Genomic DNA, 17,555 nt, shown 5'->3' with positions numbered 1-17,555 from the left:
TTCCTGAGGGGAAGAGAAGTTATCCTTGATTTTAATAACCTTGATTTAATAGTTCTTGATAATACATACCTCACAGAATGGTTATAAGGATTAAATGAATTAGTGCCTGTTAAGTACTTACAACAATGTCTGACACAGCGTAAACCCTCAAAAAGTGTTAGTTAACATTTGTAAGTATTTTTTGGCTTGTATGTGTTAGGTTGGAGCCTTTAATATGTACACATGTGCCACAGATAACCAGTTAAGGTCTTGAAAATCAAAAGGTGACTAGAATATTTCCTTTGATATTAAGCTATGATATCCATAAAAAATGAAGTAACATTTGTTTTGTTTTGAAAGACAGGGGAAATGACAATTGGTTAATCAAATACGAAAAGCAACAGGGAAAGGAAGTTAAGGTAAGGAAATTTCAAAATTATACACAGAGACACACACAATTTCTATAAAAGATTCCTTAAATTTATGTTTTTCTTCATTTCTTCATTTCCTTCACTTAGATCCTTGGTTTTATCTCCTTTTGCTGTTTTTCTCATCTTTTTTCTTTCCTCCCCTGTTTACACTGCATTTTTTAAATTTCTAAATCTCTGTGCAGCTTTATTTTTTATGTTGTATTAGAGTAGAAGAATGATACCAGCTTGGTACTTTTTTTTAGAACTTGGGAAATTCGTTGTAGAACCACGACCACCAGATTTATTTTGCTTTTATGTAAAAAAGGTTCTGGTATTTTTGGTCGACGTGTTTATATTTTAGTAATTCACTTCTTTCTGAGTCTTATGACTCCATAATGTGGATGAGTCTCAAAATCCTGCTGAGTGAAAGGAGCTACTCACAAAGGGAACACACTGATTCCATTTATGTGAAAATCTACAAAGTGCAAACTAATCCCTGGTGACAGAAAGCAGACCCTGGTTGCCTGCGGGTGGGGTAGAGGGAGGGAGCGAGAGAGGGAGCCACTGCAAAGGACACCAGAAAACTTTCGGGGAAGGTTTCACATCCGCGGATGCTTATCAAATTGTACACTAATATGTGAAGTTTATTGTGTGTAAATTATACCTCAATAAAATTGTAAATAGAAGAAAAGAAATAAAAATAAATGGCAGTTACAGCAGAAGTAGGTTTAAAATACACACATAAATATATATTTTCATAATAGTTGCTAAATATATTTTATTGGTGTATCTTGAGCAATTAGATTTTACTGAAAATTTTATTCTTTTGCTCTTAAGTATTTTGTGCATTTTCAGTGAGGTAAGATATTTGATATAAACTAAAAGAAACAAACCAGACATATATGACACGGACCTTCATGCTAATACTTCTCATTTTAAAATTGTCTTTTTTACCTTTTGTTTTTATCTAGGCCACTTGCTAATGGCAACCGTCTTATCTTTACATAATAAATACTCTTTTTTTTAAATTTTTTTAAAGTTTGTTTATTATTGAGAGACAAAGAGAGACAGACCGTGAGCAGGAGAGGGGCAGAGAGAGAGGGAGACACAGAATCCGAAGCAGGCTCCAGGCTCTGAGCTGTCAGCACGGAGCCCGACACGGGGCTGGAACCCATGAACCGCGAGATCATGACCTGAGCCGAAGTCGGACGCTTAACCGACTAAGCCACCCAGGCACCCCCATAATAAATACTCTTTAACATGAAATCCCTCTTGCTGTCAAGAATGTAGAAGTTAGGAATGGCCTACTTTCTGTAATTAATGGTATCTTGAGATTCCTTCTACTGGACCTTTTTATAATTGTTCTTTGAAGAGTTTTATTTAGAAACATTTTGTGTTTGGACTAAATATTTCCGGGGTACCCCAGGAAAGACTAAATTTTTAATGAGGTAGCTTTGTTAAGTTCTCTTAAAAATACCAATATTTTGCAAATGTCATACTTTTAAGCAGTATATCTAGCAGTAAATTATCTGAAACAACAAATTTTTAAGTCTTAATAATTCCAAGTCCTCTTCCCCAAAAGGAAAGAAATGAAACCAGTACTATCTGAATTTATAATAGCAAATAAAAAATAGTGATTATGAAATTCTTACTGATTTATACGATGGTTTCTTCCCTTCAAGTGTGGAAATTTGTACTTTCTGTTAACTTATTTTTTATTTATAGTAAGACCTTTAATAAAAGGCAACTTATTTTTTATTTTTTAGTCTCTTCAAATAAAAGGTATTTAAACTTCAATAATTTTTAAAAATTTATTTAATACTTGATCTTTTAGAAATATTCATATACATTTTTTTATCAGCAGCCATTTTTTTCTTCTTTAGGAAACGAAATGGATTGATGATAAAGAATCACTTATTAAAATAGCTGCAATTGATAATGGTCTGGCATTTCCTTTTAAGCATCCTGATGAATGGAGAGCATGTAAGTGTTTAGAACCATCTATACATTCTATAATCACCCTTTTCCAGAATGGGAAGGGAACAAAACTTATGGATATCAAAAAAAGGAAAAGAAAAATTGGGTGAAGAATAATCATTCACTAGGGCTCCGTTCTAGATGTTGGGGATGCAAAGATACATTCTACACGGGCCTTGCCATGTTTGTTTGCTTATTTTTGAGGGACTGTGTCTGGTTTTGGTTTTTTGGCTTGTGTTAGTCTTGTAGAATAAGTTTTTAAATGTATGTAACATGAGAATCATCTATTTTAATATATGGATAGAACTTAACTTTAATGTTTTGGGTAGTATTCACTTACAAAACAGTTTAGGCCTACCTCTCCCCTTTTCAGTGAGTAGTGCTTTAACTGCCTTACCAGTCTCCTCTGTGGTTGAGGGTCTGGTTTGCTACATCTTCTTGAGCTAGTTTTATTTTGTTTAAAATTGTTCGTGACATCTTGAGATCTGGATTAATGGGTACAAAGTTTTGTTATAGAATTATAATTGGGGCACCTGGGTGGCTCAGTCAGTTGAGCATCTGACTTGGGCTCAGGTCATGATCTCACGGTTCGTGAATTCAAACCCCACATTGGGCTCACTGCTTTCAGCACAGAGCCCACTTCGGATCCTCTGTCCCCGCCTCTCTTTCTGCCCCTTATCTGCTCATGTTCTCTCTGTCTCGAAAATAAAAAATAAACATTAAAAAAAAATTAAAAAAAAAAAGAACTTCCTGAGTTACAAACTCACAAACCATGAGATCATGACCTGAACCGAAGTTGGACACTTAAATGACTGAGGCATCCAGATGCCCCTAAAAAAACCTTTTTTTAATAAAAATTAATGAATAAGTAAATAAAATTTCTGTGTCAGTTGATTAAAAAAAAACCTGCCCATTTTCATTTTCAAGTTTTATTGCTTTGTGACCTATGACTGGCTGCATAAATTTTGCTGATTGAAATTTGTTAGTAATTCCTTTGTAATCTGGTTGATGGCCAGTTAAAAGGTACTTGAAAAGAACTTGTTTGGACACAAAGTTCTGCATCTGTCTGTTAATTAAAGCTTGTAGTTGTTAGTCAAATCATATTATTTTTTTGACCACTTGATCTGTTAATTTTTGAGAGTTGAAGTTGACTAAGATTGTGAATTTGGCAATTTCTTCTTGCATTTCTGTACATTTTTTGCTGTGTATTTGACATACATAAAGGCCCAGCATTTTATATTGTTGGTGGCTTGTTCTTTTATTAGTGTGAAATACATCTCACTTTATCCCTCTCAATGTTTTTTTTTTTTTTTTTTTACTTTTCTTATTTTATCTGTTGTAACATTGCTACACCTCATTTCTTTTTATTAACATTTACCTGGTGTTATTCTATACTTTTATTTTTTACTTCCATCATTTTGTTGTAAGCATATGACTTATGCCCAACACTTAACTGGATATTTTTTTACCCAATCTGAGATTCTTTTAAAAGGTACATTTAACTCTAGTTAAAGTCTCAATAAATAATGTGTTTGAACTTTTCCTGCCATCTTACTTTTTTCTATTGACCATGAATTCCAATTTATTTTTCCTTTCCTATCTTTTGTTGAATTGGCTTGAGATGTCTTTGTTTCATTGTTTTTTCCCTCTAATAGTTTGGAATTTATATGCAAATTGTATTTTAAAAGTGTTAAGGGCTCCTACAATACATCTGGGAAATTTTACCAAATATGCAGTTGAGGATTAGAGATCTGGAACTTGAAAGAGGAGTTGATATTGAAGATACGGTTTTTAAACTGTCACCGTGGTAGCGGAAGCCATGGTGGTGTTTATTACCTCAGGGAATTCAAGGAGAACAAATACCACCACTAGGACAATGTGAGGTACACAAATACTCAGTGAATGTCTCATGAATGTTTAGCAAATAAATGAAGGAGAGAAAGGGGGGAATGGTGGCATTGAAGGCAAGAGGAAAAGCCAGCAAACAAAAGAAGTGGCTTAAAGGATAGAAAGTACACTCTGGGAGAGTAGTATCTCCAAAGCCACACAGGAGAGAATTTCACAAAGGGAGATGATAGAAGACTGCTACTTTCTACAGAGACATTAAGTAGCATGAGGACTGCAAGTATGCCTTTGGAGAGACTCTTATGAGATGGCTGGTGGTCTTAGGGGAGAGCGGTTTGAATGGTGATAATAGAAGTTGAGGGATAGGGATCAGAAGTAAAGGCAGGCATGGAATAAGAGCTTTTATGTGATTGGTCAGGGAAAAGTAAAAAGGAAATTAGATATAGCTGCAGGGAGATGTGGGCCGGAGGAAGGGCTTTCTTTGGAATGGACTGTGTACTTCCCACAGTGGACAGGGAGATAATAAAAGAGAAGTCAGAAGGAATGACTCTAGCTGTAGGAGGTTCTCATTGGATGTGCCCACAGTAGCTCCGTGGGTGATCATCTTGTCATAAGCCTTACATATACTTTCTTGCAGGAATTTGAATATGCACCCTCTCCAGAAGATTCTACAACTTTACGAATCTTTCTCATCCTAGTACTGTGTAGATTTAACAGTCTTCTTAGGAGAGAACTAGAATTAGCCTGAAGTCATGGATCTTTGATCCCTTAGAGACATTTGCCTATTCACCTACTAATGATTTAAAAGTTTGGAACATTCACAGGTGGCTCAGTTGGTTAAGCCTCCAACTCTTGATTTCGGCTCAGATCGTGATCTTACAGTTCATGAGTTCAAGCCCTGCATCAGGCTCTGCGCTGACAGCATGGATCCTGGTTGGGATCCTTCCTCTCTCTCTGCCCCTCCCCTGCTTGCAATCTCTCTCTCTCTCCCTGTCTCTCTCTCTCTCTCTCTCTCTCTCTCTCTCTCTCTCAAAATAAATAAGTAAATAACACTTAAAAATTTTTTTAGATAAGACTTTGGAACGTCATATATTTCCACGCATGTGCATGCGTGCACATACACATGCGTGCGCGCACACACACACACACACACACACACATACACACACACTCGTGAGTGGTCAATTCCTGATAATTTGTAACTGGGAGGAGGGCAGGGAAATCTTAGCCATGGTATTTGATCTGGTGTATGTGAACAAATTATAGGTGTCCCTTAATTTCCAAGTTTAGAAACCAGGGATTCAGATGTATTTTTTGATATAGGGCTGTCTGAGAGAGACTGATTATCAAAATTCTTACCTTTTACTATTTAAAACTCAGGAACCTGACTAGTTCTAAATAATACTTTATTGTGCTTTACCATCTGAATTCACCATCCAAACTGGGAATCAGGATGATTATTCTCTGATAACTTCTTCCTCTCTTTCTCTCTCCTTTTTCTTTCAGATCCATTTCACTGGGCTTGGCTTCCTCAAGCAAAAGTTCCTTTTTCTGAAGAAATAAGAAACTTGATTCTACCGTATATTTCCGACATGAACTTTGTGCAAGATTTATGTGAAGATCTTCATGAACTTTTTAAGGTAAATAAATTTTTCGTTTTAATTCTTGCGGAAAACGAAATAAATCTCAAACGAGATTTTCTTAATAGAGCTAATTTGCAGTTTACTGCTTCTGGTGTAGAGCCTGACTTAAAAAGGAATTAACAGCTTTACTTTACAGGAGCATAAATTTGTGAAGTTACACTGGTTATGAGTGTTCTTTGAAGTAAGACTCTATTAAAATCTGACAAGTTGTTTTCTTCAAAAGTTGAATTTTTACAAAAGTACTCCATAAATTGTAATAAATATTTGGTGAGCTGCTGTAGTTTAATTCTCTCAAAAACACCTAAACTCATTGGCTGGAAGGTCATTTTAAATCCTTTTGGCACCAGGTGGATTATAAATAAACTATGCTTGTCATTCTAGAGACATACAAAAATACTTCAAGTAAAAATACTCTTTACATGTTATTTTATCTATTAGGAAAGCTCTGGAATGGCCTTATGTGCTAAGTTGAAGAGTTCCTTTGTTTTCAAATATTTGTTTCAAATTTCTTGATTTTTGGAATTATAATAATGTAGGTTTTTTTCCTCCTTTCCCATAAAGACTGACAGAAGATTTAACAAAGCTACTTTTGAAAGTCAGATGTCTGTTATGAGGGGTCAGGTAAGTTACCTTTTTATGACCTTGTTCATTAAGAAGACAGTTTCTCTTTGAAACAGTAGTAGTTAACCCTTCTCTCCATTGTGACCCAAAGATGCAATTCTTTTATGCTGAACCAAAATAGCTCGTATGATTAAAAATGAAGTTGATTTCAATAGCATCTTTCCTGTCTTGTTCTAAATTAGGCATTTTTGACCTTGTTGTGTATTGTTTAGTTAACCAGTTTCACTCTCCTGTGAATTCTTTGTCTTCATTTTGATAACTATTTTCCTGAGTGTTACTGTATTTTTCCTCCTCAAGTCCACTTGCTTGGATGTTTCAGTGCCGAGTTCTGTTGCCTTTTGATTATTTCTCTCATAGAATGTGTTTGGCCTTTGCTGGCACAGTCAGTAAATCGCCATATCACCAAAGTTGAACACTGAGTGAGGCAAAAAAGTACTAATAGTAACTCAGTCTTGTCACTCCGTCTTTCTTTAATTAGAGGTACAAGGCGTTAGGTCTGCTGGTGTGGGTGTGCAGGCTGGCTGGTCTACGGATAATGTCTAGTTTTTCCACTCTACTGACAGTACTTAGATTCCAGAAGGAAAACTTGAAATGAAACTAAATCATTGTGAATAATTTTATAGTGTTAAGTATAATGAACAGATAAGTTACTGTAAACATTGTCTTTTAGTGACTTACTAATTAACTTTTTCTTCCTAAAATACACGTTTAATTTCAGGTAACTATTTGCTGCATACCTGTGGCAAAAAAGACCAGTCTAGTTTTTGTACTGAGGATTACATTATATAACTTTAACAAATAGATATGATTAAGTTAAATAATCATTCATACACCAAATATTTATTGACAGAACTAGTACCAGGAAGTGATTGAAATAGAACTGTGAGCAAGACCCAGTTCCTCCTGTCATGGAACATTTGCTGTGATGAGGAGGCCAGGGGTCAGGGAAAAGGATGGATTATTCGCTCGTACACCTCTCTGTGCTCTCTGTTATCTGCATTCATGCAGTGCTTTGCTGGAGTCATAAGTTTTAAATAGTAAGTGAAGTGGCTGGAGAAGAAGGCTAGAGCCAGATCTTGGAAGCCTTAAGTGCCAGAATATAGATTCCACGTGGAAGGGATCAGAGCAGTGAGAGATTACCATTCGAAAGGGTTGTGATAAAACTAATTTCTGGGGGAAAAAAAGTACACAAAAAACTAATTTCCAGAGAGGAGACCTTCTTTTGTGAATGCCTGAATTAGGCTAAATTCTGTTTGTATGTGCATTTTGGGGTGGAATTTATATCTCAACCAGAGGTGTCTCTAACCCAGCAAAGATTAAGAACCACTAGGGAAGATGAGGCTGGACAGTCAGGTGCAGATTTGCTCAGCAGGTGAGGAGGCCAGAGCCAGGGGGCCTTGCAGGGAGCCGAGTTAGGTGACTCAGGCAGGCATGAAGGGCTTAGGTGGCCCATGATTATAATTATGTCGAAGAGTGTCACCATCCCAAACTATAGTTGAGCTACATTTTCTGGCATAGATAATTATGCCCTAAGATGACCATTTTGCTTAAAACAAAGTGATGTATAAATATTCTCCATCTTCTGGAATTCTCTTATCCGTAAAGATTTATCTTGGGAATTTTTTTAAATTTATTTATTTTGAGAGAGAGCAAGCAGGAGCGGGAAGGAGCAGAGAGATGGGGGGGGGAGGAGGGTAGAGAGAGAATTCCAAGCAGGCGCCATGCTCCTTGATGAGCTGGATGTGGGGCTTGATCGTGAGATCATGATCTGAGCCAGAATCAAGAGTCAGACGCTTAACCAACTGAGCCACTCAGGCACCCCTCTCAGGAATTTTGTTTTTCAGGGAAAAGCTCTAAATAATTGAATAAGCTTTTGTTGTAAATTAAAGTTAGTACATGAGGAATTTAAATACAAATTTTATTTTATTTATTTATTTATTTTTAATTTTTTTTTTTTTAACGTTTATTTATTTTTGAGACAGAGAGAGACAGAGCATGAACAGGGGAGGGTCAGAGAGAGGGAGACACAGAATCTGAAACAGGCTCCAGGCTCCGAGCTGTCAGCACAGAGCCCGACGCGGGGCTCGAACTCACAGACCGTGAGATCATGACCTGGGCCGAAGTCGGACACCCAACCGACTGAGCCACCCAGGCGCCCCTTAAATACAAATTTTAAAATGCTTGTCTGAAAAGATAGGGGACATTCCAGTTCTGAGATCTGTCACAAAGATATACCAGAGGCTGTCTGCTCTTTTAGGTTTATTTGTTCATATCCTATCTCATGCACAAAGGAGTTAAGGTATTCTACAAATGCATGTAATAAAATTTAAAAATGACAAGATCAAGTTCTGGAGAAAAAAAATAAAATGATGCCTTGGTTGTATGTTTTAATTTGATTTTTTTTTAAATTGTTTTTAAGTTTATTTATTTTAGAGAGAGCGAGAGTGAGCAGGGGAGAGGCAGAGGTGGGGACGGATAGAGGATCTGAAGCGGGCTCTGTGCTGACAGCAGAGAGCCCTATGTGGGGCTCAAACTCATAAACCGTGAGATCATGACCTGACTTGAAATCAGATGCTTAACCAGCTGAGCCACCCAGGTTCCCCATTTTTGTTTAGTTTGGTTTTGGTTTGGTTTTTGTCTTTCTGATAGCCGGAAAGAATAAGGTACCCTGACCATGCATGATTATGTAGCTTTCTGGTTTTAACTGTTTTTTTCAAAAAGCTGATCTGAAAAATCAGGTTTTATTTTATGTTCTAAAGTAAATCAGTGCTTTGAAACAGAAGTTTAACAAACAAAAACAAATAACAGTAACCTATATTCCAAGCAACAAAATCATTTTTCAGCCAGTTCCTTAACGAAGTCAAAATACTTGTGTTATTTCTACTGTTTATAATTTTCCTTAAATCCCTCTGCCCTCCAGTTTTGCCAGTTAACTCCAGACTTGTGCTTTGGTACAGCCAAGTCTTTTGCCCTAATTTACAGTAAGTTTTTAGTCTTACACACATTATCAGTGACGTGTTCTAATTCTTCTCAGAAAGATTGGGACTGGAACTAAGAGCTAGTATGAAGTCATTTTTTTAAAAACAGTCTGGAACTAGTAATGTTTATTAAAGTTAAAGATTTCGAATGTTACGTTAAATAGCAGTAGGTCATGATCAGGTTCAATAAGATTGTTCATTTTATTTATTTTTTATATTTCAAGTATTTATCGAAATTCTAACTAGTTAACATACAGTGTAATATTAGTTTCAAGGGTAGGATTTAAAGATTCATCACTTACATATGATACCCGGTGCTCATCACAAGTGCCCTCCTTGATGCCCATCACCCATCTAGCCCATCCCCTCACCCACTTCCCCTCCAGCAACCCTCGGTTTGTTCTATAGTTAAGAGTCTAAGGCCATTCATTTTGTGTTCTGCCTATGCCTGTTGGGAACACTGGACTTCAGAAAATACTTAGGTGAGATAATTTTACACGTGGTCTGAGAAAGTGGCAGAAATAATAAATAAAGCTGTCTTATGAATACACAGTGAACTTCTATTCAGTGACTTATAAACCGGAAGCTCATTTGCAGATTCAGTAACAATTGATGTTAAAGACAATGAAAGTAACACTTTAGTACCTCTTGAGTACTTTACCCTTTACTAGATACTTTGATGTTTGGTGTCATTTATTCTTATAGCAGCTCTACACAGTTATCTGCATTTTACGTGGAGGAAACTTGGCTCAAAAGGGTTAAGATGTTGAATCTATGAAATGAGGGGGTCTCAGTCTGCGTTTAGGCATTGCCTCTGCCTGAGACCCTTATCATCACTTCTCTGCATTTAATGATCTTCTAAATGGTATCCTGGCCTCTTTTCCTGTCTTTCACATTCAACCAGAGCCATGTCTCTGAAAGCAAATCTGACCATGTCTCCTGTGACTTACAACTTCCGTGATTTGTCACTATACAGGCTCCAGTGCCAGTCAACAAGACCTTTGGTAGTCTGCCTCTGTCCTGTACACCTGCCCTGGCACTCGTCACGCATGGCTTCCTCTAAGCCTGGTCACTCTTAACTCTTACTCCCTCCCATTTCTCGTCTCCCAGTGGTGCCCTTGTGTGTGTTGTTGCCACTCCTCAGGTGCATTTTCCTCTTCATCTGGAGGACGGTTTTCCTTCAAGCTCCAGTTCTGTCTTTCTAGACTCTTCCTGCCATTGTTTTCTGCAGCACTCCCTGGAAATACACATACTGATGTCCATTTTACTCAAAAATTTGATGTGAAAACAATATATTGGGAATATTACTATTAAAAAATAGCTTAAAATCAACCATAAAGCGATTATGGGTGGTTTTAGATAGTACAGTAATTCTTATACCCACTAACATTTGAGGACCAGTGAAATGGGCTAAAGGAGAGCAAAGTCTATATGCAGAAGTCTGAGAGTTTATACCATCCGCCCTCGGCCTAACCGTCACATCACTACCGAGTTCTCAAACGCGGCATAGATGGAGACTTCTGAAGTGTTTCTTCTTTGCCTACAATGCTTAACCTGTTTCTAAAAATAGTCTTCTCTAATTTAAACATACAATAATTGGGGCGCCTGGGTGGCTCAGTTGGTTAAGCATCTGACTTCGGCTCAGGTCATGATCTCATGGTCCGTGGGTTCGAGCCCCGCGTTGGACTCTGTGCTGACAGCTCAGAGCCTGGAGCCTGCTACAGATTCTGCCCCTCCTTCTCTCTCTGCCCCTCCTCCACTCGTGTGCGCGCGCGTGCTCTCTCTCTCTCTCTCTCTCTCTCTCTCAAAAGTAAATAAACATTAAAAAATTTTTAAACATACAATAATAGATTTGTTTATCCCTTGAGAAATGAAAAAAATGGGTGATATGTAGTGGAGGGGTTCAGATTTTAAGTCAGGGCCTAGGTCTACTGTTGTTAAAGTGTTTATCAATTTTTTTTTTTTTCAACGTTTATTTATTTTTGGGACAGAGAGAGACAGAGCATGAACGGGGGAGGGGCAGAGAGAGAGAGGGAGACACAGAATCGGAAACAGGCTCCAGGCTCTGAGCCATCAGCCCAGAGCCTGACGTGGGGCTCGAACTCCCGGACCGCGAGATCGTGACCTGGCTGAAGTAGGACGCTTAACCGACTGCGCCACCCAGGCGCCCCAAAGTGTTTATCAATTTTTATTCCAGTTATTTGTTCATATGGCTTTTTGTTTCTAGAAAGTGTGTAATTTAGAGGGCTCTCATGAGTTTTTTCGTCCTATTCAGTCTTCTCTCCTCCCCAACATAGTACATGCTCAGTAGATGTTTCTTTAGTAAATAAATGCAAGATTATCAAGTGTCTTAACAATTTCCAAAGAAACATTAATATTTAGGATAGTTCTTAGGCTTGAATAATATTTGCTATTATATATTTGAAAATTGTTAATCTTGTAGAATGACTCTCATTTTGTTTATACCATTCTGTTTTCTGGATTCTCTACAACAATCATGTCTTTATTTTTTAACTGTTTTTTAATGTTTATTTTTGAGAGAGAGACAGAGACAGAGACAGAGCATGAGGGGGGAGGAGCAGAGAGAGAGGGAGACACAGAATCCGAAGCAGGATCCACGCTCTGAGCTGTAAGCACCGAGCCTGACGCAGGGCTCGAACTCAAACCGTGAGATCGTGACATGAGTGGAAGTTGGATGCTTAACCAACTGAGCCACCCAGGCGCCCCAACAACCATGTCTTTAGAGTCAGGAAAATATTAGGTGTTACTTAAATTTGTGTTTAGACTAACAATTTTAGAATAGAATTTTTAAAACCAGAAGAGGAAACTAACCAGAACGTTTCATTCCTTAGCCATGCTGGTGCCCACATTTATTTTTGTGATAAGAACAATGTTTATAAATGTGAATTTCATAAATTCTTTGTGTCTTGTTATCCAGCCTGGAAATTTTAAGGGAAGAACTTAAAACGGAATCTAAAACATAAATACATTGAGTAGCTACTATAGCTAGTAAAGATTTATTTCCCTGAGGTATTAAATACTTCAGATTTTCCAGGATCTAAAGCATCCAGTTTATACTGTTCAAAGTAATGTGAATTTTATTTATTAGTATGGCTTTATGTTGAAACCTTTATGCTTATCACTATTAAATAATCTTTATAAGAACCACTAAAATGCATACTATCTGTATATTATTAGATATTTTCAAATACTTGAAGAAGACATCTTTATTTCTAAAGTACATAACAAAGGGAGTTTTGTTTTTTTTTTTTTTACCTGATATGCAGGGGGAAAAAAGAAACTGAATTATTATCTGAACAGAGTAGAATAGGCTGTAAACTATGTGTTGAGTTTCACACCCTTATTTATGTGCTCAAGTAGCAATTCTAAGAGTATGTTTAAACATGTAATATAATATATTTTACTCTTTCTAGTTTTATTTTTTCTATTTAAGAGTGAACTCTTAAATGAAACTTTATTTTAAATGGGTACCTTCCCAAATTCTCTAACCCAATGCCTGTGTAATGCTTTCCCATGGCACTTGTACCCTGTGATACATGTTGTAATTTACTTATTCATGCTTATTGACTCCTCCCCCTGCTAAAATGTAAGTTCTGTGAAAATGGGGGTTTTGTTTTGTTTTTTTCTACTGTTATAGCCCCAGCACTTAGAACAGAGCCTAGCACGTAGTAGGCGTGCAACAAATTTTTTTGTTGAATAAGTGGATAATGTTTTTTTTTTTTTTTAATTTTTATTTAAATTCCAGTAAGCATATAGTGTAATGTTAGTGTCAGGTGTACAATTTAGTGACTCAACACTTAGGTACAACACCCAGTGCTCATCACAATAAATGCATCCTTAATCCCCATCTCCTATTTCAACCATCCCTCTGCCCGCCTCCCTTCTGGTAACCATCAGTTTGTTCTCTGTGGTTAAGAGCCTGTTTCTTGGTTTGTCTCTCTCTTTTTCCCCTGTGATCGTTTGTTTTGTTCCTTAAATTCCACATATGAGTGCAATCGTACGGTATTTGTCTTTCTCTGACTGACTTATTTTGCTTAGCATAACACTCTTTAGTCCATCCACCTCGCTGCAAATGGCTAGATTTCATTCTTTCTTATGGCCGAGTGACATTCCATTGTATATATGTGCTACATCTTCCTAATCCATTCATCAGTCGATGGACACTTGAGCTCCTTCCAAACACTGTTGGTGGGAATGCAAACTGGTGCGGCCACTCTGGAGAACAGGATGGAGGTGCTGCAGAAAGTTAAAAATAGAACTACCGTACGATTCGGCCATTGCACTGCAATCAGCAAATGCAAAAATACTGATTCAAAGGGATACACGTATCTGATGTTTACAGCAGCATTGTCTACAATAGCCAAATTATGGAAAAAGCAGACTCTTTAGACCAGAATCTGTCTAGCTTCTATGTCAAATGGAGTATGTGGAACCATTCACTTTATTCAGTCTTCTGATTGCTTCTGGACATCAGTACATTCTAGAATATTTTAAAGTTACTAATTGGCAAAAGTTATTTAATGCTAATTTTGTACGCTCGTGTGTGTCTATTTTTGTGTCTGTCTAGTATGTATTTATAGCAGTTACTCCTTGTCATCTCTGTTGGGCAGAAGTGGATGACATAAAGATTGTAGTTATGAATAAATGGTTAAAATAGCCATTATTCAGTGAACTGAATGAAGGTTTTTATCTTATTTGAACTGGTGAAAATCTCTCTTTTTTCCACAGATCTTAAATCTTACTCAGGCATTGAAAGATGGGAAGAGTCCTGTCCAGTTGGTACAAATGCCTTGTGTGATTGTGGAACGCAGTCAAGGTAGAAATCAGGGCCGCATTGTCCACTTCAGCAGTTCATTCACCCAGACCGTCCACTGCAGGAAGCCATTTTTCTCTTCCTGGTAGCAGATGTAAGCGTAAGAGAAAAAAACATTTGGCATTATTATGTTGTTAGAACATTACCGCAGGGCGAATCTGCTGTTAAGATCTCCAGTTGCCAAAACCTCAAATAATGTAAGTCTTTAAAAGGTTATCTTTTGAATGTAATCAAAAGTTTACAGTTTTTTGTCCAAATATTAAATTTCTGTTTCAGGGAAGAAGTGGTATATCTCCTAAATTGTATTTTTGTAGAAAAATTGTATTTTATGTTGTTTTGTTCGTTTAAAAGGTAATTTCATGGTTTACACATTCTGAAATGACTGTAATTACTTTAGAATTCCAAGTAGAAACATAAGGTATTTGTTGACTTTGAATAACTTTTTGTATTCTTTATAAACACTGAGAAGGACGTTGTCTTCACTCTTCTTACATTATAAAAGGCCTTCAAGGGTGAAACTGCTCATGTGAACTTCAGTAGAGTGGTTAATAGAAAATCTGGTAAGAATAATGTTGCCTTAATTTAAAAAGCCGCTATTTTAGAACTTGAATAATTGCCCCTAAAGTGACCATTGTTAGGGAATGGAAAATTATATCTTGGTTAAGTAACAGGTGACCATTTTATTTTCTGTGCTTCAGAATATTTTTGGTCAATTATTTTGTTAAAGTAAGGGGAAAAATCTAAAGATACTCTCCCTTCTTAGAAAATGGAGGCACTCAGCTGAGACCGGAGAGGAATGATACGAAATTAAAGTAGATCGCCAATATTTTGAAATTCCACCATAGCACTAAAAGTCCCTTTTGTTTCTTCCATGGAATCAATTACGTAGTCAATTAGTACTTTAGATTACTGATCTTAGTCTGTGTAGTGCTCCACTTAGTATTAACTTCACTGAAAAGTAGACCATACCTCAAAGTGCATATTGGATTGCATTTTGGGGTCCTAAGGCATAAGTCCTTAAAAATAACAGTAGTTATTATAGTATTGTAGGGTATTGAGGTTACTGATGCTGATATAATTACAGTCAACTGTAGAATATCAGCCCTTGCTAAAGGGGAACATGACAGATAACCATAAAGTCATTTAGGTTTGATTTTGAAAACCAGTATGTCTGACATGCTAGGATTTTGTAGCACCGTGAACTCCCGGATGATGTAACTTGAGACGAGCCCAGTATGAAGATGTGATTCTGAAGAACCAGAAGCTTCATCCTCTTCTTCGGGCCCCAAACAAGGAACACCACCACTCAAACTAAACTGGCAGTTTGTGCTCTGGGCCTTCCTTTTTTTTTTCTTTTTTTTTTTTTTTTAGCTTTCTGTCTTGTGATTTTCTTTTTTTTTTTTTACTTAAGTATTTTCGTGTAAAAGGTGTTTCCTGAGGGTTCGATTAGGACGGAAGACAGATGTGCAGACCCCCCCCCCCTTCCCTCACCCCCCCTGTCTTGGGCTCCATGGGTGTGGCAAGTGAGAACACCGCTGCCTTAAGGAAAGTTCACTGGACACCTGTGTTCTCCTACCTCCAACCCCGGCCTTCCGTGATCGTAATGCTGAGATCATGGGAAATTGACTGGAAATTCAAAACTCAACTACTATCTTGAGATAAATACTAGTAATTCAAATGTGCCTTTTGAAGATGTGTTCTTAAATAAGTTGTTATGTTGTGGGTACTGCTTTCATAAAACGGTTTTTTCAGTATTTTGAGAATTGCTATATTAATTTTTATAATGGGAAAACTTAGTAAATTCCTACTGTTTTATATCCTGAATTTGTTAAAATAGTGTGCAGATATTTTTAAATGGCCTGACCAGGCTAGAAGAGTAAAGCTGAAATATTTAAGATGTGATCATAAGTCAGAATACATTGGTTATATTTTGTAAATTTTCATGAACTTGACTCTTATTTAAATATTGTGTTAATTTTTTGAATGAGTATATTTATAGTGTCAAGCTTGGTAGACTAAAGGTAATAAAAATCATTGTCTTAAGGTCACTGTTCTTCTGAAGTATGTATATTGGATATTTAGAATGTTTGTGAACACATTTATGTTTCTAAGTGATGCTAAACCACCATCCCCCTTGTGTATTAGTGGTATAGTTTAATTCTTTAAAATTCCAAAAGCCATGTGTAACTGGAACCTTTATAATTGGAGACGATTTAATTTTGTTTAATTATATACTTTCTTATTCTCCCCCAAATTTGCCAGCAATTGGAGGCTGTGGAAAACCAGCGGAAGGTTTTTTGCAGACGTAAAAACAATCAGAATCACAAAGTTTTTTTTTATTTAAAGTTTTGTACTGATGGAATTAAAACCTTATTAAAAACAGATGGTGAGTGTTCTTTGATCACATGACATCTGAAATTCTTTTACAGATGCATAAAGAGATAGGCAGGGTCTTAATGTTTTACAGTCTGTCTTTTCTCCCAGGGTTACTTGGCCAACGGTGCAGAGTTGTGGCAAAGATTCTTATGTTGCTCTACCTTTCCAAGCCTCTGTTGTGGTTAGTTTGGGGCCGTGTGGCTGAGTGCTGAGATGTTGGGATAAGTGATAATATGCGACTTCTGAAAATGGCAATAAAACTCCCTGTCTTCACACGCAGTGGTCATGATTGACCACTCTCTTCTCTTCCCATTTGGATATAAACAAGGAATTTGCCAATTGGAAGCGGCCAGGGCATGTTCGTCACCACTCGGAAAACTACCAGGAGAGCCCATCCACTGAGCTGGGCTGTTACATGAGCAGGAAAGAAGTGCTTGTAAAGTTTGGAATTTATGTGTTATTGTAGCATAGTCTGCCCTATTGTGGGCATTAAAATATAAATAGAAAAATGCAAATCATTTTAAATTAAAAAATCAGTTTTAAGAAGCACAATGGTAGCGACAGCAGATGGTTTTTTAATCTCCCCGAACCCCCAGGAGCTATCCTATAGCAAAAGAAAAACACAGTGACATCATCTTCCCTAAATTAGGTGGTAGAGTAACCCTGTGAATCCCAGAATCTGAGCAGTTGGCGCTAACACCATCAGTAGCCGTGCGATCACGTGGGAACAACAGCTTTGGAGGAACAAGCAGAAGCAACCTAAGGGGGACTCGCGATGTGGCCATCCCCCCTGGTGGCTCTAAAACCACAATGGAAGCAGAGAGGGCCGTTCAGCATTCGGTGGTTGGCAGCTAGTAGAAGGAGCCTGCAGAGAAAAGTATGAGGGTGCTGG

General features: G+C 37.2%; 1 protein-coding gene across 1 annotated transcript in view; it reads left to right on the top strand.

Moving 5' to 3' along the window:
- Window positions 1-16,671, top strand: part of PI4K2B (phosphatidylinositol 4-kinase type 2 beta) — a 32,339-nt gene extending 15,668 nt beyond the window's left edge. Inside the window, exons 6-10 of the mRNA XM_030314102.1 lie at window positions 340-398; window positions 2,273-2,372; window positions 5,718-5,851; window positions 6,416-6,475; window positions 14,203-16,671. Of these exons, the coding sequence (XP_030169962.1) occupies window positions 340-398; window positions 2,273-2,372; window positions 5,718-5,851; window positions 6,416-6,475; window positions 14,203-14,376 (527 nt within the window). The 3' untranslated portion in view covers window positions 14,377-16,671. The remainder of the gene's footprint in view (window positions 1-339; window positions 399-2,272; window positions 2,373-5,717; window positions 5,852-6,415; window positions 6,476-14,202) is intronic.
- The last annotated feature ends 884 nt before the right edge of the window (window positions 16,672-17,555 follow it).

This window comes from Lynx canadensis, chromosome B1, assembly GCF_007474595.2.
Source record: "Lynx canadensis isolate LIC74 chromosome B1, mLynCan4.pri.v2, whole genome shotgun sequence".
Classification (NCBI taxonomy): Eukaryota; Metazoa; Chordata; class Mammalia; order Carnivora; family Felidae; genus Lynx; species Lynx canadensis.
The sequence above is the reverse complement of the archived record's forward strand: the minus strand, read 5'-3'. Positions and strand labels throughout refer to the sequence as shown.